Source organism: Salvelinus namaycush, chromosome 5, assembly GCF_016432855.1.
Source record: "Salvelinus namaycush isolate Seneca chromosome 5, SaNama_1.0, whole genome shotgun sequence".
In the NCBI taxonomy this organism is placed as follows: Eukaryota; Metazoa; Chordata; class Actinopteri; order Salmoniformes; family Salmonidae; genus Salvelinus; species Salvelinus namaycush.
This window is the reverse complement of record NC_052311.1, coordinates 53,476,037-53,500,560: the sequence shown is the minus strand read 5'-3', so window position 1 is coordinate 53,500,560 and position 24,524 is coordinate 53,476,037. Positions and strand designations below refer to the sequence as shown.

Below are 24,524 nucleotides of genomic sequence, written 5' to 3'. Positions count from 1 at the left end.
ACACACACACACACACACACACACACACACACACACACACACACACACACACACACACACACACACACACACACACACACACACACATACACATATATCAGAACCATTGGCAGCCACATCATATTTAGCTTACATTGATTGGACTAAATTGTTTTTGGTATCTTTTAGTTTTCACTGTATTAGACTAAGCAGAGGTGATTAGATGATGTTGAAATGTTGACGTTGAAATTGGGGCTGGAATAGTGGAGGCAGGTCCTGTTTTCTTTGCGACTTGCGGTAACTCTCCGGGATTCTAAATCAATGATTGTTTAGTAGTCTGAAAATGTCAGAAACATTAACTTGCTTGACCATACTGTAGGTCATGTAACTGTTGTTACATGCAATATGCTTTGTGGACTTCACCGAACAGAGCTTGCTCTCCGGTTTTGTGATGAAAAGAATGTGTGGTTGAATTTATTCTGCCACTGTCTTCATATTGTCTCGGACTTAGGCCTATTTATCAACGTCCCAAGGCATATGAACTAACAGGTTATAGAGCAAACAACGTAATTATCACAACACAGGTTGTAATATGGCAATTATTTACTGGCTTAGCTTCCCCAGTGATTTTACCGCTACTGGTTTACTGTAAACTAAGCCCAGTCTAAAGCTTGGGTTCACTAATTCTACTGTGCTCTGACCCCACCTCAAGCATTTAGATTTTTCTTGCTTTCATGAAACCAGTGTTTCAAGACACTGTTCATGGTGATGTGACACAGTTCTTCTGGTATTTCACATTCTGTGCTTTTTGGAGTTACAAGCATATTGTTGCACGCAATGGAATGTCGTCACATCTTTGAACAAAAGCTATCTGAGGTAAGGTAGTATTACAACAAACCAAAGTGCATCTGCTGTTGTGTTATTGTCATGAACTGCGGACCTGTGCTTGTGTGAACCCAGAAAGACCACAGTGATCTGGCGTCTCTCCAGGTCTGGTATTCCAATATTATGTAACCTCCCTGCTTCCCAGAAACCACTGGCCTCTCCTCAAAGACAATACAGAGTGAGTGCCATGGGCTTTCCTGCCCACACACACACACACACACACACACACACACACACACACACACACACATGCAAAAACCCTCCTCTTCTATTGGAATTTCCATCTTGGCAGAGAGACTCCCTTTCCTCCTCCCTCCAGGAGCACGCCCAGACACAGATAGAGACTCAGTCAGTCGTGTCTGGATAACTCAGAGGAGCTGCTCCAACTCTGAAGATTATTGTTTTGGGACATGTAATGCAGAAAACATTTAATTGCAGGATTTCAACTACAGTAAGCTGTCCTAGCATTGATTGACAGTGCTCTGTCTGGACTGTAAGACTCCGTCTAGAGGAGGTGTCTGCTGAAGAACTTAACAAAGTGAAAGGGGCGTTTATCCTGCGAGCTCCATATATGTGAATGTACTTATTCTGTGATTGAAACTTCAGGAAGGTATTTTAAACTCTTTGGGCTTTTTGACACTTTCTGTTGATTCTATCTACAACTCAAGGTGATCTTTGCCTGTCTCTGTTCAGGCATGACGGGTCAGGAGAGGAGTGAGGAGAAGAGTGAGTGTGTGTCCCTGTCTCCGATGATGGAAACTGTCCCTGCCCTACCTGAGAGTGAGAGGGTGTGTGTGTTTGGGACGGGGGACCTGGGGCGCTCTCTGGGCCTGCGTCTGCTGCAGGCGGGGTACGGTGTGGTGTTCGGCAGCCGACGGCCCCACAGCAGCAGCCGCCTACCCCACGGAGCACAGGTACAAAATAAAGTAGATCTGGTTTTATGTGGTGATATGTTAAATGTGGATATGTGTTTTTACCGTGTTGTAAATGTATTTCAATATATTTGTTTATGTTTGAGGGAGTATATGTAAATATAATGTATGTGTGTTTAAGTGTGTATCAGTATGTTGATGATGTATATGCAGGTCTTGGGCCATGCTGCAGCTGCCCAGTCAGCCCATCTGATCTTCATCGCTGTCCAGAGAGAACACTACGACTTCCTGGTACCACTGGCCAATCAGCTTAAGGGGAAGGTAGCATATATGTATTATTACTTCTGCTATATGTATTAATGTCTGTTTTGTCAGTATGTAACTGTATATTTGGCTAACATAATGTATGTCCCAGCATATTTAGCCAATATATTCTGTGTCCCAGTGTATTTAGCCAATATATTCTCTGTCCCAGTGTATTTAGCCAATATATTCTGTGTCCCAGTGTATTTAGACAATATATTCTTTGTCCCAGTGTATTTAGCCAATATATTCTATGTCCCAGTGTATTTAGCCAATATAATGTATATTCCAGTGTACTTAGCAAATATATTGTATGAATCAGTGTATTTGATGCCATGTTGAATTGCAGGTGTTGGTGGACCTCAGTAACAACCTGAGGAAGAATCAGTACCCAGAGGCCAACGCAGAGTACCTGCAAAGGTGAGAGCTATACAGTATATGCTGTTATTATGTGTATGTTTTTTTGTTAATTAGGGATGTTTTTATATGTTGATAAAATGTAAATGTGGTTATATGTACCTGAACAGTCTGGTCCCTGGAGCTGAGGTGGTTAAAGGCTTCAACACCCTGTCTGCCTGGAGTCTGCAGAATGGACCTTCAGATGCCAACAGACAGGTACACACCGAGGTTGAAGCCATGCCCATGAAACCAATTGGCTACTAGATTCAAGTCTATATACACTACATGACCAAAGGTATGTGGTAGTAGGTTGTCATGTCTCTGACTATGTTTAAATTATATGACATGCTATTTTTTTACATTAATTACCTAATGTTTAATTTATTGCGTGATTGAATTAAACCATGCAACAATTAAACCATTAATAACCTGGGGTACAACGGAAGCATTCATTATATAGAGCAGTTATCTCCCGAATCCACTCTCTTAAAAATCTGAAGATCTTTTATATCCATAGCAGTCAATTATTAATTGTCACCTCGATCGGTCTCATTCTGATTGTCGTAAGTACTTGGTTATCTGCACGAACCCTAGCTAATAAGTTCAGCAATACACAAATTGGCTTAATTATTTATTTACTAAATACCGAAATAATCACACAGAATTACATATATATACACAGGATAGATCATACATCGATTACAAATCAAGTCATGAAAGCCCCTAGTGGGCTAACCCGATATGACGGCTGGTTACACAAAGGAAGGGGGTTGGGTTTGAATGAAAGAGCGGAAAGACTAAGGCACAAAGGGATTGGGTCTCTATCGGACCTTGAGAAGCTATGCTACCGTAAATACAGAATCTAATAACCGCCCATTCGGAAAAGGAAATCGCAAGATATATATTTAGTCTGAGCTGCGCTTTGATAGATGGGTCGAAGACAGAAGACTGGTTTACCCAGCAGAGATCGCCATTGTCCTTTTGAAGAATCTTTCTGGTCGTAGTGTTGTAGAGCGGATACGTTAAAGTACCCTGTCATTCTTTGGAGAGTGTCTTTCATTTCCTAGGCCACGTACGTTTACAGCTGCAGCTGATAACTCGACGTCTAGGATGTATCACTTCTTTAGTGAATAATCGTTCAAAGTTCATACCAAGTTGCCATAATCAGCTCGTGCTGTATTCTGGCTGGTCTAGTCGAAATTCACCATTCCAGCGTAGTGATTTTCACCTCCGCGTTGAAATCCGCCCTTTCAACCACCAATGCAGCTTTAAGAAAAATACAAAAATAAGTAAGAAATAAAAGTAACAAATAATGAAAGAGCAGCAGTAAAATAACAATAGCGAGGCAGGGGGTACCGGTACAGAGTCAATACGCGAGGGCACCGGTTAGTAGAGGTAATTGAGGTAATATGTACTTGTAGGTAGTTATTAAAGTGACTATGCATAGATAATAATAGAGAGTAGCAGCAGCGTAAAAGGGGGGAGCAATGCAAATAGTCTGGGTAGCCATTTGATTAGATGTTCAAGAGTCTTATGGCTTGGGGGTAGAAGCTGCTTAGAAGCCTCTTGGACCTAGACTTGGCGCACCGGTACCGCTTGCTGTGCTTTAGCAGAGAGAACAGGGTGGCTGCAGTCTTCGACAATTTTTAGGGCCTTCTTCTGACACCGCCTGGTATAGAGGTCTTGGATGGCAGGAAGCTTGGCCCCGGTGATGTAATGGGCCGTACGCACTACTCTCTGTAGTGCCTTGCAGTCGGAGGCAGTTGCCATACCAGGCAGTGATGCAACCCGGCAGGATGCTCTCGATGGGGCAGTTGTAGAGCCTTTTGAGGATCTGAGAACCCATGCCAAATCTTTTCAGTCTCCTGAGGCGGAATAGGTTTTGTCATGCCCTCTTCATGACTGTCTTGGTGTGCTTGGACCACATTAGTTTGTTGGTGATCTGGACGCCAAGGAACTTGAAGCTCTCAACCTGCTCCACTGCAGCCTTGTCGATGAGAATGTGGTGGTCGGTCCTCCTTTTCCTGTAGTCCACAATCATCTCCTTTGTCTTGATCACGTTGAGGGAGAGGTTGTTGTACTTGCACGACACGGCCAGGTCTCTGACCTCCTCCCTGTAGGCTGTCTCGTTGTTGTCGGTGATCAGGCCTGCCACTGGTGTGTCATCAGCAAACTTAATGATGGTGTTGGAGTCGTGCTTGGCCATGCAGACGTGGGTGAACAGGGAGTACAGGAGGGGACTAAGCATGCAGCCCTGAGGGGCCCCCGTGTTGAGGATCAGCGTGGAGGATGTGTTGTTATCAATACTTACCACCTGGGGACGGACCGTCAGGAAGTCCGGGATCCAGTTGCAGAGGGAGGTGTTAAGTCCCAGGGTCCCTAGCTTAGTGATGAGCTTTGAGGGCACTATGGTGTTGAACGCAAAGCTGTAGTCAATGAATAGCATTCTCACATAGGTGTTCCTTTTGTCCAGGTGTGAAAGGGCAGTGTGGAGTGCAATAGAGATTGCATCATCTGTGGATCTGTTGGGCGGTATGCAATTTGGAGTGGGTCTTGGGTTTCTGGGATAGTGGTGTTGATGTGAGCCATGACCAGCCTTTAAAAGCACTTCATGGCTACAGACGTGAGTGCTACGGGTTGGTAGTCATTTAGGCAGGTTACCTTTGTGTTCTTGGGCACAGGGACTATGGTGGTCTGCTTGAAACATGTTGGTATTACAGACTCAGACAGGGAGAGGTTGAAAATGTCAGTGAAGACACTTGCCAGTTGATCAGCGCATGCACGGAGTATACATCCTGGTATTCCGTCAGGCCCTGCGGCCTTGTGAATGTTGATGTGTTTAAAGGTCTTACTCACATCGTGGTCACAGTCGTCTGGAACAGCTGATGCTCTCATGCATATTTCAATGTTACTTGCCTCGAAGCGAGTATAGAAGTAATTTAGCTCGTCTGGTAGGCTCGTGTCACTGGGCAGCTCTCGGCTGTGATTCCCTTTGTAGTCTGTAATAGTTTGCAAGCCCTGCCACAACCGACGAGTGTCAGAGCTGGTGTAGTAAGATTCAATCTTAATCCTGTATTGACACTTTGCCTGTTTAATGGTTCGTCAGAGAGCATTGCAGAACTTCTTATAAGCCTCCGGGTTAGAGTCCCGCTCCTTGAAAGCGGCAGCTCTACCCGTTAGCTCAGTGTGGATGTTGCCTGTAATCCATGGCTTCTGGTTGGTGTATGTACGTACAGTCACTATGGGATGACGTCATCGATGCACTTATTGATGAAACCAGTGACTGATGTGGTGTACTCCTCAATGCCATCGGAAGAATCCCGGAACATATTCCAGTCTGTGCTAGCAAAACAGTCCTGTAGCTTAGCATCTGCTTCATCTGACTACTTTTTTATTAACCAAGTCAACTGGTGCGTCCTGCTTTAATATTTGATTGTAATCAGGAATCAGTAGGATACAATTATGGTCAGATTTGCCAAATGGGGAGGGTGAGGGAGAGCTTTGTACGCTTTGTACAACCTCTGGTTGCACATTTAACATGCTGATAGAAATGAGGTAAAACTGATTTAATTTTCCCTGCATTAAAGTCCCCGGCCACTAGGAGTGCTGCCTCTGGATGAGCGTTTTCCTGTTTTCTTATGGCGGTTTACAGCTCATTGAGTGCGGTCTTAGTGCCAGCATCAGTCTGTGGTGGTAAATAGACAGCTACAAAAAATACAGATGAAAACTCTCTAGGTGGATAGTGTGGTCTACAGCTTATCATGAGATGCTCTACCTCAGGCAAGCAAAACCTCAAGACTTCCTTAGATATCGTGCATCAGCTGTTGTTTAGAAATATACATAGGCCGCCACCCCTTGTCTTACCAGAGGCTACTGTTCTATCCTGCCGATACAGTGTAGACCTTTGACATTATGGGGTATTGTGTGTAGGCCAGTTAGAGAAAATCTAAATGTAATCCATTTTAAATTCAGGCTGTAACTCAACAAAATGTGGAAAAAGTAAAGGGGTGTGAATACTTTCTGAAGGCACTGAATATAAACTATTTATACAAAAGTATGTGGACACCCATTCAAATTAGTGGATTCGGCTAATTCAGCCACATCCGTTGCTGACAAGCATATAAAATCAGCACACAGCCATGCAATCTCCATAGACAAACATTGACAGTAGAATGGTCTTACTGAATAGCTCAGTGACTTTTAAAATGGGACTGTCATAGGATGCCATCTTTCCAACAAGTCAGTTCGTCAAATTTCTGCTCAGCTAGAGCTGCCCCGGTCAACTGTAAGTGCTGTTATTGTGAAGTGGAAATGTCTAGGAGTAACAAAGACTCAGTCGCAACGTGGTAGACCACACAAGCTCACAGAACGGGACGGCTGAGTGCTGAAGTGCGTAGCGCGTAAAAATCATCTATCCTCAGTTGCAACACTCACAACGGCGTTCCAAACTGCCTCTGGAAGCACTAAACTGCTTCTTGATGCAACATCAGCACAAGAACCGTTCGTCGGAAGCTTTATGAAATGGGCTTCCATGGCAGAGCAGCCGCACACAAGCCTAAGATCACCATGCTCAATGCCAAACATCGGCTGGAGTGGTGTAAAGCTCGTCGCCATTGGACTCTGGAGCAGTGGAAACACGTTCTCTGGAGTGATGAATCCCACTGCACCATCTGGCAGTCCGACTGATGAATCTGGGTTTCGCGGATGCCAGGAGAACGCTGCCTGCCCCAATGCATAGTGCCAACTGTAAAGTTTGGTGGAGGAGGAATAATGGTCTGGGGCTGTTTTTCACGGTTCGGGGTAGGCCCCTTAGTTCCAGTGAAGGGAAATCTTAACGCTACAGCATACAATGACATTCTAGATGATTTTGTTCTTCCAACTTTGTGGCCCTTTGCTGTTTCAGCATGACAATGCCCCTGTGCACAAAGCGAGCTCCATACAGAAATGGTTTGTCGATATTGATGTGGAAGACCTTGACAGGCCTGCACAGAGCTCTGACCTCAACCCCATTGAACACCTTTAGGGTGAATTGGAACACTGACAGCGAGCCAGGCCTAATCGGCTAACATCAGTGCCCCACCTCGCTAATGCTTGTGGCTAAATGGAAGCAGAAAAGGTGGGACCAACTCCATGTTAATGCCCATCATTTTGGAATGAGATGTTCGACTAGCAGGGGTCCACATTGTCATGACGTTGCCCTGTTGGGTGAGGTTTATGACCCCTCATAAATACCTTTGCCCCCTTTTCTCTCCACTCTACACAATGGACTCTTGGAAAGCCCTGTGTTGCCACAAAGAAAGTATGGTCCCATCAGAAGGTTGGGGAATGGAACAATATTTCCCTTTCTCAATCAGTTGGAATTGTCCGTTGGTACTTAACTTCTTCTTCTTACTTCTTATATAATGCAGGGGCAGTATTGAGTAGCTTGGATGAAAGGTGCACAGAGGTGCCCATAGTAAACTGCCTGCTCCTCAGTCCCAGTTGCTAATATATGCATATTATTATTCGTATTGGATAGAAAACACTCTGAAGTTTCTAAAACTGTTTGAATTATGTCTGTGAGTATAACAGAACTCATATGGCAGGCAACAAGTTTCTGAGGTGGCAGATTTTCAACCAAGCTCTCATTGAAATTACAGCAAGATATTGATGAGTTTTCACTTCCTACGGCTTCCAATAGATGTCAACAGTCAATAGAACTTTGTCTGATGACTCTAATGTGAAGGGGGGTCGAAGGAGACAGGAATTAGTATGAGGTGACCACGCATTGAAGTAGTATGAGGTGACCACGCAGCCATGAGGTGACCACACATTGAACACGCGCCTTCACATGAGGAGGACCTCCGGTCCACCGCTCTTCTGAAGTCAATCTAATTCTCCGGTTGGAACGTTATTCAAGATGTATGTTAACAACATTCTAAAGATTGATTCAGTACATCGTTTGACATGTTTCTACTGACTGTTACGGAACTTTTGGACATTTCGTCACGTTATAGTGGATGCGCTTTGTGACTTTGGAATTGTTTACCGCTAACGCGCTAACCAATAGCTAATTGGACATAAATAACGGACATTATCAAGCATTTATTGTGGACCTGGGATTCCTAGGACTGCATTCTGATGAAGTTCATCAAAGGTAAGGAAACATTTATCATGTATTTTCTGGTTTCTGTTGACCCCAACATGGCGGCTAATTTGGCTATTGTTCTGAGCTCCGTCTCAGATTATTGCATGATTTGCTTTTTCCGTAAAGTTTTTTGAAATCTGACACAGCGGTTGCATTAAGGAGAGGTATATCTATAATTCCATGTGTGTAACTTGTATTATCATCTACATTTATGATGAGTATTTCTGTTGAAACGATGTGGCTATGCAAAATCACTTGATGTTTTTGGAACTAGTGAATGTAATGCGCTAATGTAAACTCAGATTTTTTGTTATAAATATGAACTTTATCAAACAAAACATGCATGTATTGTGTAACATGAAGTCCTATGAGTGTCATCTGATGAAGATAATCAAAGGTTAGTGATTCATTTTATCTCTATTTCTGCTTTTTGTGAAAGCTATCTTTCGCTGGAAAAGTGGCTGTGCTTATTGTGGTTTGGTGGTGACCTAACATAATCGTTTGTAGTGCTTTCGCTGAAAAGCATATTTGAAATCGGACACTTTGGTGGGATTAACAACAAGATTACCTTTAAAATGATAATAGACACATGTATGTTTGAGGAATTTTAATTATGAGATTTCTGTTGTTTGAATTTGGCGCCCTGCACTTTCACTGGCTGCTGTCATATCGATCCCGGTAGCGGGATGCAGCCATTTTAAACAATAGGACAGTAGTCCTAACATTTCTGGAACTAAATGTTAATTTTGTTAGCTTGTAGTTAAAATTAGCCAATTTTAAACATATAGACACCAGTCCTCACGTCATCGGGAACTGAGGTTGACTTCCTTCAACAGGCTTTTGTACTGGGGGAGAGAAGGGCGTGTTTCATAGTTCTCAACCAATGTTTGTTCACCTGGGCGTGGCCACTGTGTGAGCATAAGTTTACTTATGAAAACAATTCTCTCATTTAGAAGCTAAAATCACATTTCATGTTCTCACAAATAGTTTCATATTTAAACATTTAAATTGCACAACAATTCCATGTGAATCTGATCGCTAGAATGTGTAGACTTTCCAAGATACAATTTATGTTGTCCTATCATCAGACAACAACTGATCTGACATCATATTCTTTAAGGGCTTTTAAGTACGTATTTCACTGTAAGGTCTACACCTGTTGCATTCGGCGCATGTGACAAATACAATTTAATTTGATTTCCAATATCTCGCAAAGAAGGGCACCTATTGGTAGACGGTTAAAAAAAAGCCAACATTGAATATCCCTTTGATCATGGTTAAGTTATTCATTACACTTTGTATGGTGTGTCAATACACACAGTCATTACAAAGATACAGGCGTCTGTACAGCTTTTAATGGCTAAGATATGAGAAAATTGAGGATGGATGAACAACATTGTAGTTGAGTGAAAAGAAGGAAGCCTGTACAGAATAAAAATATTCCAAAACATGCATCCTGTTTGCATCAAGACACTAAAGTAATTATGCAAAAATATGGCGAAGCCATTCACCTTTTATCATGTATATAAAGTGTTATATCTTTTGGGCAAATCCAATGCAACACATTGCTGAGTACCACTCTCCCTATTTTCAAGCATAGTGGTGGCTTCATCAGGTTATGAGTATGCTTGTAATCGTTAAGGACTGGGATGTTTTTCAGGATAAACAATTAATGGAATAGAGCTAAGCATAAGCAAAATCCTACAGGAAAACCTGGTTCAGTCTGCTTTCCACCAGCCACTGGTAGATGAATTCACATTTCAGCAGGACAATAACCTAAATCATAAGACCTAATCTACACTGGAGCTGCTTACCAAGAAGACAGTGAATGTTCCTGAGTGGCTGAGTTATAGTTTTGACTTAAAGCCTTCTGTGTGTTCTCTTTTCGACTCCCTCAGCATATTTGCAATCAAACGGAATAATTTTTTCAATTTTCTTAGCTATCATAATCTAATTCCACTGGGCTATCCACTGATTTCAAAACTCGGTCATCCAGAAAGTGGTGAACAACACTTTTGCAGTTCTACATGTACTACGTGTTTTATTTTATTTTAAATGCGTTAGAAAGGATTACCTACACAAACTGACCAGCTCATGTTATAGACAGAAGCGGGCTACATGGCAACCAATCCGAATATTGTATGGGCATGTCTAGCCCATCCATTATCTCAGCCAATAATGGCGAGCGGGAAGGTTCCTAACTTTTTCCGTAGATAAATCAACTAGGCAATTCTATTCGTATTTACAGTTGGCATACAAGTTTGTTATTAACCTCTAACGCCTACCAAACCCGGATCCGGGAGCCCCCCCATCACAAAAGCTGACTAGCATAGCCTAGCCTAAAGCCACAGGGATATCATATAATAAAATGTTCATGAAATCACAAGTCCAAGACACCAAATGAAAGATACACATCTTGTGAATAAAGCCATCATTTCTGATTTTTAAAATGTTTTACAGGGAAGACAAAATATGTAAATCTATTAGCTAACCACGTTAGCAAAATACACCACTTCCATACTCCACCATTTTCTTACTGCATCAGTAGCTATCACAAATTCGACCAAATAAAGATATAAATAGCCACTAACCAAGAAACAACCTCATCAGATGACAGTCTGATAACATATTTATTGTATAGCATAGGTTTTGTTAGAAAAATGTGCATATTTCAGGTATAAATCATAGTTTACCATTGCAGCCCCCATCACAACTCTCACTAAAATGACTAGAATAACTACAGAGAGCAACGTGTATTAGCTAATTACTCATCATAAAACATTTCTTAAAAATACACAGCGTACAGCAATTGAAAGACACAGATCTTGTGAATCCAGACAATATTTCAGATTTTCTAAGTGTTTTACAGCGAAAACACAATATAGCGTTATATTAGCTTAGCACAGTAGCAAACCAAACAACAGCATTGATTCCAGCCAAACATAGCGATAACGTATTCACCACCAAAATATATTAATTTTCACTAACCTTCTCAGAATTCTTCAGATGACAGTCCTGTAACATCATATTACACAATGCATATAGAGTTTGTTCGAAAATGTGCATATTTAGCGGCACAAATCGTGCTTATACAATGAGAAAAGTTGCCAAGCTGCCCAGAAAATTTTGGGCGCCATCTTGGAGAGTCACCTAGTCTAATCAATAAATAATCATAAACTTGACTAAAAAATACAGGGTGGACAGCAATTGAAAGACAAATTAGTTCTTAATGCAATCGCTGAATTACATTTTTAAAATTAACCTTACTGCGCAATACAGGGTGCAATACAGGCTGCGATAACGCAAGGCTACACGGCAAATAATGGCGTCTTATGCATTTTACTTTTTCAACAGAACAACGAATTATCAGCATAAATAGTTCTTACTATTAGCTGAACTCCCATCAGAATCTTGGGAAAGGTGTCCGTTGGCCAAAAGAATCGTTGCTGGGTTGGAGAATGTTTCCTTCCACGTTGCAATTAGCAGTACACAATGGCATTCGAGAGAGAGATACCCAACTCAATACAACGTCAGAAAATGAAATGCCCGAAAATCGCAATATACTGACATAAACTGATATAAATCGGTTTAAAATAACAAGATTATGATGTCTTTAAAGCCTATATCGAATAAAAACAGAGCCGGATATATCTAGTTTCTAAAACCAGAGCTTCTAAAAAGACATGCCAAGACCCTTTCTGTGTCAGCGCGAAGATCCAAAAGGGTGGACACCTCGATTCCAATCAATTTATAAACTTTGGGAACTACGTAGAAACTCCATTTCAAGTCTCCCTATTCGCTAACAACCAGGGGAAGGCGTATGCAGTGCATCTCAACCAATAGAGGACAGGCAAATTAATACACAGGTCTGGGAACAGCCAGCAAAATTCTGCACTCTGACATACACATAGGAAAATTGCTCTAAGTCGAGTTCTGTTTCACCCACAGATATAATTCAAACGGTTTTAGAAACTAGAGAGTGTTTTCTATCCAATAGTAATAATAATATGCATATTGTACGAGCAAGAATTGAGTACGAGGCAGTTTAATTTGGATACGAATTTGTGCTATGTCGAAATGGCACCCCCCTAGTGGCAAGAAGTTTAAGGCAAAATGAAAGTTCACATGTTCCAGAAGGTATTTCCTCTCCTGTAAAGTAGTGACGCGTGACACATGCCTAGAGTCCTGAAACTAGTCAAATATTTAACAGTGGGTTTGAAGTACTTTCTGCATATGTTTGTGTTTTTCAAAGCCAAATCCACAACTGGCATGCTCGGCCTTGATTCGGTGTTATGTAGCAACATTTGAAATTGTGTTTTTTACATTGGATAAAAGCAGAGACACAGAGCTACACAATGGTATATTATATATTGCATTTGAGGAACAATGGGTAAGTAATTCTGCTTTGAAAGTTGATAAACTTGTAACCTAATTTTTGAGAAATTGGCCTTTGAAGGTTTTGGTACATACTGGAGAGCTCTAGTTGAGGTTTGACTAGTTAATTAACTAAAATACTGGAGGACTCTTCTTTGTCTACACCCATTCAGCATCTTTCACACCCTCTTAAGCTTTAGCTCCACCAATGTATTTAAGGGTTGATCTGAGGGTTCTGTCCTAACAACAGCAGTCAAGCACCCAAGCTAATTGACTAATAGTTGTCACAGTGACATTCTAATAAAATGGACACTTGCATAGTGGAATCTTTTGTTAAGACATGTAGCTAGCTAGCTAACCAACCAGGTTCAATGTTAGCTAGCTAACATTAGGCTATAACAAGCAAAGCAAATGGCTCTGAGATACGATTAACGTTAGCTAGCGAGCCAGCCACCTAATGTTAGCTAGCTAACTAACAGTATACTTTAACTTGAAATGAAAAGAAATTAGAAACGTGTAATATCTGAAAATGTAGCTAGCTATACTATCTTACCCATGGGTTAAAATCGGAGTAGATATCCAGAGCGAATTTACTGTCTATCAACAGTTGTCGCAGTGACATTCTATTGAAATGGAGACTTGTATAGTGGAGTATTTTGTTATCTTACCCATATACATCATGGTTGGACAGATGCCTAAAGATGTAATCCGGAGACAAGTATTTTCTCCATCTCCTTAGCTATCATACTTTAATTCCACTGATTTCAAACTCGGTCCTCCAGAAAGTGAATAGCAACACTTATTTTTTATTTGTTTTATTTCACCTTTTCACCAGGTAGGCCAGTTGAGAACAAGTTTTCATTTACAACTGCGACCTGGCCAAGATAAAGCAAAGCAGTACGACAAAAAACAACAACACAGAGTGACACATAAACAAACGTACAGTCAATAACACAATAGAAAAAATCTATGTACAGTGTGTGCAAATGTAGAAGAGTAGGGAGGTAAGGAAATTAACAGGCCATAGAGGTGAAATAATTACAATTTACCATTAACACTGGAGTGATAGATGTGCAGATGATGATGTGCAAGTAGAGATACTGGGGTGCAAAAGAGCAAGAAGATAAATAACAATATGGGGATGAGGTAGTTGGGTGTGCTATTTACAGATTGACTGTGTACAGGTACAGTGATCGGTAAGCTGCTCTGACAGCTGATGATTAAAGTTAGAGAGGAACTTAAGTAGTTCTACTAAGCAATATATATATTTTTAAAGACGGGATTACCTACATGTAGCGTGGTTCGTTCTGCGTTGTGTACTTTTAATTAGGACGCTGCCACAACTGACGGTCTGCTAGTTGAAATCCTTTTTATTTGCCCTGCACACGAAGAGACAACACACATTATGTTACCCTTGGCGCAGTCACAGCTCTCAGGCACCTTGCTAGCCGAAGGTCAGGCAAAAGAGAACCAAAAGGAAATAACAGGTGCTGCGTGCACACATTCGATGCACAACAGCACACCATACAATACAAGTAAAATTATACAGAACATAATTCGGACAAAATAAAAGACATACCTGCACACGAAGAAACAACACACACGTTATGTTACCCTTGGCGCAGTCACAGCTCTCAGGCACCTGCGCGAGCACATGGACACTCACTCAAACACTGTCCCAAGTACTCACAAGTTACAATAGATACCCTAGTTAGCGAGCTTTGTGAAACTTGTTAACATAAATCTTTATATTATCCACATTATAACAAACTTATGGTTGCAAAACAGTACATTGTGTAACATTATGACGGTTTTATATTAAACCGTTTTGGAGCCAAGGACAACATAACTTGCTAGCCGAAGGTCAGGCAAAAGAGAACGATAAAGGGGTATGGAAATACAGATAACCCGCGATGGGCCAAACCAAAATATACAAAACTTTTACAATCACATGTATGTACAATATTGGTATGAAAAAGTGTTTGTACACCAAATAAAAACATTAGCTATGCAGCTGTAATTAAATAAAAAAATACACTGAATTATTATTATTATTATCAAATTATTAACATCCCCTCTTGACCTGGCCTATTTGAATTGGTCCTTGTGTGCAATTTGGTGCGTAATCTAGGGGAACAACATCACCCTGCTACATACACATACTAACCATACTAACCAGCTCAAATAGACAGAAGCGTGCAATATGGCAGTCCAATCCGAATTCATCTCTCCATCCCAATCATTATCACAGCCAATCATGGCTAGCGGGAAGGTTGCTGACTTTTTCAGTGGCTAAAACAACTAGGCTGGTAATTTAAAAAATGATTAGTATTTACAGATGACATACACGTTTGTTATTAAGGCACATGAAAGTTCACATGTTCCAGAAGGCATTTCTGCCAAAAAACGCATTTTGCTTAAAAAAATATGATGTTGAAATGGTTCTTGTGTGAAGTAGTGACCCGCGACATACGCCTAGTTTCCTGAAACGGGTACATTTTAGAAAAAGGCTCAGTGTCGTTATCCTCACAAAGTGAGGTATTGAAAACAGTGGTGTCAATACCTTTCTAAGATTTTTTTTATTACTTGTTAAACATATCTTTCACTGAGCACTTTATTAGTATAAAATAATATAATTTCCCGCATTTTTGGAGCATACAATATAGCTGAGTATTTGAATGATTTATTTTATGCAGGCATTTTTGCTCATATTTATCAAGGGTGTCAATAATTTCGGACCCCACTGTATGTGTATAAATATATGTCAGGTGTATATCTGCGGGGAAAGTGCGGAGGCCAAGCAAGCGGTGATAGCGGTAGCCACCAAGCTGGGTTTCAGTGCCCTGGACCGGGGCTTTCTCTCAGTGGCCCGGGAGCTGGAGGACTTCCCCCTACAGCTGTTCCCCCAGTGGAGGCTCCCCCTCCGCATCGCCATTGGCCTCAGCGCTGCCTTCTTCTTCTACCTGCTGATCAGAGACATCATCTATGCATACGTCACCCAGGGCAAAGACATCTCCTTCAGAATCATGGTCTCACTGGCCAACAAGGTACTGGCCACAGGCCCTCTGAGTGGTTGTTTTTGTGTTTCTCTCTGTGTTACCAGCTGTTCAAGGTGTGTGCGTGTGTGTGTTCTCCCCAGGTGTGTCCCATCGTGTCTCTGATCATGCTGTCTCTCTGTTACCTGCCTGGTGTCCTGGCTTCCTTCCTGCAGCTCTACAGAGGCACCAAGTACAGGTCAGACCTTTGTGTGTATGTGAGTGTGTTTGCATACATGTATGTTTATACAATGTTGCGTATGTGCAGTTGAGGTCAGAAGTTTACATACACTTAGGTTCGAATTATTAAAACTTGTTTTTCAACCACTCCACAAATTCTTTGTTAACTGTCTAGCCCCTGCGTTCCGCTAGCGGAACTCCTCCCACATTCCACTGAAAAGGCAGAGCGCGAAATTCAAAAAATATTTTTTAGAAATATTTAACTTTCACACATTAACAAGTCCAATACAGCTAATGAAAGATACACATCGTGTGAATCCAGCCAACATGTCCGATTTTTTAAATGTTTTACAGGGAAAACACAATATATATTTATGTTAGCTCACCAACAAATAGAAAAAAGCACAGACATTTTTCACAGCACAGGTAGCATGCACAAAATCAACCAAACTAACCTAGAACAAACCAAAGAAACCAAGAAACAACTTCATCAGATGACAGTCTTATAACATGTTATACAATAAATCTATGTTTTGTTCGAAAAATGTGCATATTTCAGGTATAAATCATAGTTTACATTGCGGCTACAATCAGAAATTGCACCGAAAGCAGCCAGAATAATTACAGACACCAACGTGACATACCGAAATACTCATCATAAAACATTTCTGAAAAATACATGGTGTATAGCAAATGAAAGACAAAGATCTTGTGAATACAGACAATTTTTCCGATTTTGTAAGTGTTTTACAGCGAAAACATAATATAGCATTATATTAGCTTACTACAATAGCCTACCACACTACCGCATTCATTCATCAAGGCACGTTAGCGATAGCAATAGGCACGTTAGCGTTAGCGAATAAACCAGCAAAAGATATTAAATTTCACTAACCTTCATAAACCTTCCTCAGATGACAGTCCTATAACATCAGGTTATACATACACTTATGTTTTGTTCGAAAATGTGCATATTTAGAGCTGAAATCCGTGGTTATACAACGTAGCATAACGTAGCATAACGTGCTAACGTAGCATCTTTTCCCCAGAATGTGCGGATATTTCTATTAGACTCTCACCTATTCTGACCAAATAGCTATTCATAAACATTACAAAAAAATACATGTTGTATAGGAAACGATAGATCCATTAGTTCTTAATGCAATCGCAGTGTTAGAATTCTAAAAATATCTTCATTACGACATAAGACTTAGTTATGGTAAGGGAATAACCAAAACCTGAGCGCAAAGCTACTAGTACACAGTTCGACAGATATATGAAATAGCATCACAAAATGGTTCCTACTTTTGCTGATCTTCTATCAGAATGTTGTACCTTTGGTCCTTTGTCCAGAAGCGTCTTTGTTTGGATTCAGAACGTTCTTTTTCCCTCTTGAATTAGCAAGCACACTGGCCATGCGGCGCTAAGCTCTCCAACGTCAACAAAGTCAAACAACGCAACACAACTAACGTCCCGAATAAATTTCAATAATCTAATGAAACTATATTGAAAAAACATACTTTAGGATGATATTGTAACATGTATCAAATAAAATCAAAGCCGGAGATCATATTCGCCCATAACGACTGGTTTCCAGTAGGCAATAACAGGTCCCAACACGCGCCTTGCAGAAAACAGAAAATGGGGGACACGTTGTTCCAAGAAGGCTTATTCAACGTCAGACAGAGATAATCAACTCCTTTTTCCTCTCACTTCCTCTTGACATCCGGGTGAAGGTGTATGACGTGCAAGTATAGCCATACCTATCATGCCCATTTATAGGCAGTCACTTGAACAGAACATAGATTTCAGACTTTCCACTTCCTGGTCACAAAGTGTGCTGCCAAATGAGTTCTGTTTTACCCACAGACAAAATTCAAACGTTTTTAGAAACTAGAGAGTGTTTTCTATCCAATAGTAATAATAATATGCATATTGTACAAGCAAGAATTGAGTACGAGGCCGTTTAAATTGGAGACGTTTTTCCCCAAAAGTGAAAACAGCACCCCCTGTCCTCATCAGGTTAACAATCTACAGTTTTGGCAAGTCGGTTAGGACGGTTAGGATCTACTTTGTGCATGACACAAGTAATTTTTCCAACAATTGTTTACACAGATTATTTCACTTATAATTCACTGTATCACAATTCCAGTGGGTCAGAAGTTTACATATGCTAAGTTGACTGTGCCTTTAAACAGAAAATTATGTCATGGCTTTAGAAGCTTCTGATAGGCTAATTGAAAACATTTGAGTGAATTGGAGGTGTACCTGTCGATGTATTTCAAGGCCTACCTTCAAACTCAGTCCCTCTTTGCTTGACATCATGGGAAAAATCAAAAGAAATCAGCCAAGACCTCAGAAAAAAAATGTAGACCTCCACAAGTCTGGTTCATCCTTGGGAGCAATTTCCAAATGTCTGAAGGTACCACGTTCATCTGTAAAAACAATAGTACGCAAGTATAAACACCATGGGACCAGGCAGCCATCATACCGCTCAGGAAGAAGACGCGTTCTGTCTCCTAGAGATGAACGTACTTTGGTGTGAAAAGTCAAACCAATCACAGAACAACAGCAAAGGACCTTATGAAGATGCTGGAGGAAACAGGTACAAAAGTATCTATATCCACAGTAAAACGAGTCCTATTTCGATATAGCTTGAAAGGCCGCTCAGCAAGGAAGAAGCCACTGCTCCAAAACCGCCATAAAAAAAGCCAGACTGCGGTTTGCAACTGCACATGGGGACAAAGATCATACTTTTTGGAGAAATTTCCTCTGGTCTGATGAAACAAAAATAGAACTGTTTGGCCGTAATGACCATCATTATGTTTGGAGGGAAAAGGGGGACGCTTGCAAGCCGAAGAACACCACCCTAACCATGAAGCACGGGGGTGGCAGCATCATGTTGTGGGGGGGCTTTGCTGCAGGAGGGACTGGTGCACTTCACAAAATAGATGGCATCATGAGGCAGGAAAATGATGTGGATATATTGAAGCAACAGCTCAAGACATCAGTCAGGAAGTTAAAGCTTGGTCGCAAATGGGTCTTCCAAATGGACAATGACCCCAAGCATAATTCCAAAGTTGTGGCAAATTGGCTTAAGGACAACAAAGTCAAGGTATTGGAGTAGCCATCACAAAGCCCTGACCTGAATCCTATAGAAAATTTGTGGGCAGAACTGAAAAAGCGTGTGCGAATAAGGAGGCCCACAAACCTGACTCAGTTACACCAGCTCTGTCAGGAGGAGTGTGCCAAAATTCACCCAACTTATTGTGGGAAGCTTGTGGAAGGCTACCCGAAACATTTGACCCAAGTTAAACAATTTAAAGGCAATGCTACCAAATACTAATTGAGTGTATGTAAACTTCTAATGTCACGACTTCCGTCAAAGTTGGTCCCTCTCCTTGTTCGGGGGGGTTCGGCGGTCGACGTCACCGGCTTTCTAGCTACCGCCGATCCACTTTTCATTTTCCATTTGTTCTGTCTTTGTCTTATCACACCTGGCTTCACTCACCAATCACTTGTTTATTATTTAACCCTCTGTTCCCCATGTTGTATTTGTGAGTGATTGTTATTTGTTACGTGGATGATTGTCAGGCGTTGCACTTTTGTTTTAGACTGTGTTTTTGGCACTTGTATGTGTTATGTGCTGTCATTTGGTAAACAGTATTAAAGTGCGCCTGTTTATTATACTCCGCTCTCCTGCACTTGACTTCGCCTCCCATGTACACGCATTACATCTGACCCACTGGGAATGTGATGAAAGAAATAAAGCTGAAATAAATCCTTCTCTCTACTATTATTCTGACAATTCACATTCTTAAAATAAAGTGGTGATCCTAACTGACCTAAAACAGGGAATGTTTACTAGGATTAAATGTCAGGAATTGTGAAAAACTGAGTTTAAATGTATTTGGCTAAGGTGTATGTAAACTTCCGACTTCAACTACATGACCAAAAGTATGTGGAAACCAGCTTGACGAACATCTCATTCCAAAATCATGGTCATTAATATGGAGTTGGTCCCCCTTATGCTATTATAACAGCCTCCAATCTTCTGGGAAGGCTTTCCATTAGATGTTCGACCCTTGCTGCAGGGGCTTGCTTCCATTCAGCCACAAGAGCATTAGTGAGGTTGGGCTCTGATGTTGGGCGATTAGGTCTGGCTAGCAGTTGGAGTTCCAATTTATCCCAAAGGTGTTCCATGGGGTTAAGATCAGGGCTCTGTGCAGGCCAGTCAAGAACTTCCACACCAATCTCGACAAACCATTTCTGAATGGACCTCGCTTTGTGCACGGGGGCATTGTCATGCTGAAACAGGAAAGGGCCTTCCCCAAACTGTTGCCACAACATTGGAAGCACAGAATCATCTAGAATGTAATTGTATGCTGTAGCGTTAAGATTTCCCTTCACTGGAACTAAGGGGCCTCGCCTGAACCATGAAAAACAGCCCCAGACCATTATTCCTCCTCCACCAAACTTTACAGTTGGCAATATAAGTGTTTATGTATGTTTAACATCAGGCGCTTCCCTGATTGGCTGGACCGCTGGATGCTGTGCAGGAAACAGCTGGGTCTTCTGGCACTGGGATTCGCCTTTCTGCACGTGCTCTATACACTGATCATACCCATACGGTCAGTGGAGCACACACACACACACACACACACACACACACACACACACACACACACACACACACACACACACACACACACACACACACACACACACACACACACACACACAGCAGTGAACTGTGTCTTCCATTGGATTTTAGTAAAGAAAGTATTGATTTTGTTCCCAGGTACTATGTGAGGTTTAAGGCCACTGATCGCACTGTCTCTGTGGTAAGTACACCTACCTAGCTTTAAGGCCAAATTAAACACTTTCTAAACAGTGAACATTGGATAGACAAAATTGTGTATAGATTTAAGACCTTCATTTGAACACTCTGTTGACTCTGAGAATTTTCCTGCGCCGCAGGATTTACATAAATTCACACTAATACATGGTTATGTTAAAGAGATTCTCTGGAACTTTTGTATACTTTTTGGCCAGTAGTTCTGAAAGCAGCACTCACGAGCCAAAAGTGGCGAAAACGAGTACTACGTGACACCACGTCCTTGCTTTCTCTGTATCTGCTGTGGCCACTGAGCCGGTGGGCCAGCCCTGCAACCTCATTGGTTAATGCTGGGCGGGCCTCTTGCTAGCTGTCACTCAAATGTGAGGGGCTGAAGCTCTTTGGCTAGATCTCAAATTGCTAAGGGGCTGGCCCATATGGGGGAAATGTAGGGAAAATGGCGATGCACAGCTTCAAGAAAACAGTCATTTTTCAAGTATTTCGTGGCTAATTGAGATACGAAAGTAATTCTGCTCATAGAATATGAATGTATGAACTACATATTGAGACATCCAGGAGGAGCAGGAGGTTTAAAAAATATTTTCTTAGTCGCCAATGAACCGGAGCATGTCTTAACAGTATAGCACTTTTTATGTAGCCTAATTTTGGCCAGCTAATAGCCTTGCCACCAATCAAGTAACATTACATTGGCAGAAAAATGGGAACGGAGTTAATGTTAGAATGCTGTTGCTGCAGGATTATTTTGCTGTGACAATACTGGTCATATTAAGATCTGTACATTGGACACACACCTACAGTATATAGCAATATTCAGGCACTAGTTTTGATTATAAACACGCCTCTCTCTCTCTGTCTCTCTCTCTCAGATCAGAGAGAACAGGACCACTGAGTTTGATACGACGACGGCCTGGCGTGGCGATTCCTACTTATCCCTGGGAATTCTGGGATTTGGCCTGTACGTCCTGTTAGGAATCACATCTCTTCCCTCCGTCAGTAACGCTCTCAGCTGGAGGGAGTTCAGCTTCGTACAGGTGGGATCACCAGGACCGGTCACACTGAATATTTAGGCCAGACACACTTGCGAGGCACTCATTTTCTTCCCATTTTTACTAGCAGTGGGGGAATAAATCGATACAGTCATATATCACAATATTTTGGACAATATTATATTGATACTTTGACTCCAAGTATCGATTTGCCTAGGTAGCGTTAGCTAGCGCTAGTCGGCTGTACCTCTGGTATTTTTCATCCTATAGATTGTTCTCCATCTTCTTTTTAAATAGTGAGACAATGTTTTCAGCCCTTTTATTTCCATGACTCTCTCTTGTCTTTCTGCAGCAGACATATAATGAACAATATGTTTGGAACATCAAATCGCAATAAAATCGAAGTATCGAATCACAATACATATAGAATCTTGAAAATTGTATACATACCGTATCGCACCTAAGTATTGTGATAATGTTGTATCGTGAGGTCCCTGGCAATTCCCAGCCCTAATTTGTACACTTATCTCCTTCAGTATTTCCCCTATTAGCGTATTCATGCGGGGTGCACAGCCAACATCCAGGCCAGAATGCAATAAAACTCCAGGAAAGTAATCTGATTTTCAGCAGACAAGCCAGAGGTTATGCGCTGGGGATATGAAGCTGTATTCCAATCACTACAGGGAACACACACACTCATTCATAAATGTAACTGGGTCAGGAGAAACTCCGGCTCATTTTCTAATTCATTAATTTCCCTCAAATTGAAGCAGTGATTTAAATGTTAAGTTATTCATCAAATGTAATTTAGGAAGAATATATTAGAACAGGCCAGGAGAATTCACGTGTGTGTGTGTGTGTGTGCGCTCGCAGGGGCGGCATTCACTCCAAAACATTTGAGGGGGCACAAGATACGTGAGGATAGCTGGGTGATGGCTAGGTCCCCCATCAGGACATTGGAGCATTTTGCGTTTGTCAATCACCTGAAGCAGCGTTTTCCTGTAATCTAGAGCCATAATCATTATGATTAATTCCAGGGGTCCTCCTGACTGGTGGTTCTTTTTTTAAATAAACAAAATATTCTTCTCTGCATCTATGCTAAAATCTGGGTAAAAGCTTGAAAGGAATGTGAATCTTCTTCAGTACATTTAGTAATGCTTGCTTTTTTCAAGTCTACCAACCTTGCCAGCAGGCATGCCAGCTAAGATAGCTAGCTACTTTAACTTGATTGATAGCTGGAAATGGCTTCTTCGCAGCTAGGGAGGGGAAACTTTCCAAAATGAAAACAATTAGAAATTAGCTAGTTTGATGGGCAATAGACAAAAATTTAAACAAAGTTTAATTTCTCATAGGAGGGCAAAAGGGCAGGTGCTCAAGCTCCCTTAGACCTCTATCTGTGCACATACCTGGCACGTGTGTGTGTGTGGTTCATGTGTTTATGTGTTCGTTTCTCCCCCACCAGTCCAAGCTGGGTCACCTGACTCTGCTGTTGTGTACGGCGCACACCTACCTGTATGGCTGGAACAGATTCCTGAGTGCCTCCACCTACAAGTGGTACACCCCACCGGGCTACATGCTGTGTCTGGTGCTTCCCTCTGTGGTGCTGCTACTCAAGCTGCTGCTCATCACCCCCTGTGTGGACCGAACCATCACCCGCATACGCCAGGGCTGGGAGAGGGGGGCAGATCATAGGAACCCTAAAGACAGCCAACCACTGATACCTTAGAGGACACACACACACACAGACACACAGACACACACAGACAAAATAACACCCTCAGTGACAGCTTTGTCTTTGAGGCATGAACTCTTGTTTCTTTGCTATTGTACCCTCAGAGGTTGGCTACCATTCAATCATCGTTTGCCATGTTTCTGGGATCAAAAACCAACAATAACATTTAATTGATATGCAGTCGTATTTCTTTTTGTATTACACTGTAAACATTGTTGCATTTTAATACATACATTTTCAACCGTATGTCAACCAGACACTAGTTTTCACTGGATGAAACAAGTTTCACTGGTGAAAGCTCTCTCTCTCTCTCTCTCTCTCTCTCTCTCTCTCTCTCTCTCTCTCTCTCTCTCTCTCTCTCTCTCTCTCTCTCTCTCTCTCTCTCTCATATCCTCTCTTACTGTACATCCTCTCTCTTCTTTGACTGATTGTACAGTTATCCCCAGATGAAACACAGGTTTCAGAGACGTATAAAGGTTTTTCAATATATATTTTGTGTCTGTCTGATACATCTCCAGGGGCAGGTCAGACACATAAAAACACATCTATCAGTGTGATCCTCTCTGGGGCAGAGTGTTATTATTTCCTCCAGAAAACAGACTCTCTGAAACCCAGCAACAGGCTTCCCTTTCATCACTAGATAGACAGAGTGGTCCACAATGTCTTCTGTTATGGCGAGCACTTCCATTTGTGGTGGATATAGCTGGCTGTTTGTGTACAGTGCCTTGCAAAAGTATTCATCCCCCTTGGCGTTTTTCCTATTTGTTGAATTACTACCTGTAATTTAAATTGAT

General features: G+C 41.6%; 1 protein-coding gene across 2 annotated transcripts; it reads left to right on the top strand.

The window, feature by feature from the left end:
• The first annotated feature begins 1,113 nt into the window (after nt 1–1,113).
• LOC120048486 (metalloreductase STEAP4-like) lies at nt 1,114–24,219 on the top strand. Of its 2 annotated transcripts, XM_038994490.1 has the most exons (11): nt 1,116–1,474; nt 1,558–1,778; nt 1,950–2,057; nt 2,389–2,459; nt 2,567–2,654; nt 15,708–15,986; nt 16,079–16,173; nt 20,675–20,785; nt 20,956–20,998; nt 21,879–22,043; nt 23,461–24,219. In XM_038994490.1, exons 2-11 carry the CDS (start codon nt 1,560–1,562, stop codon nt 23,722–23,724), a joined length of 1,443 nt encoding a protein of 480 aa, XP_038850418.1. In that variant the 5' UTR covers nt 1,116–1,474; nt 1,558–1,559; the 3' UTR covers nt 23,725–24,219. The 2 variants fall into 2 exon arrangements, with proteins under 2 accessions (XP_038850419.1, XP_038850418.1); XM_038994491.1 differs by lacking the exon at nt 20,675–20,785 and having other exon boundaries at nt 1,114–1,474.
• Nucleotides 24,220–24,524: the final 305 nt, after the last annotated feature.

Excerpts from the sequence above, each read along its gene's own strand:
- LOC120048486 (XM_038994490.1), top strand. The coding sequence starts at position 1,560 with ATGACGGGTCAGGAGAGGAGTGAGGAGAAGAGTGAGTGTGTGTCCCTG. Across the intron at positions 20,999-21,878 it reads CTGATCGCACTGTCTCTGTG|ATCAGAGAGAACAGGACCAC; the intron begins GTAAGTACACCT and ends TCTCTCTCTCAG. Across the intron at positions 22,044-23,460 it reads GGGAGTTCAGCTTCGTACAG|TCCAAGCTGGGTCACCTGAC; the intron begins GTGGGATCACCA and ends CTCCCCCACCAG.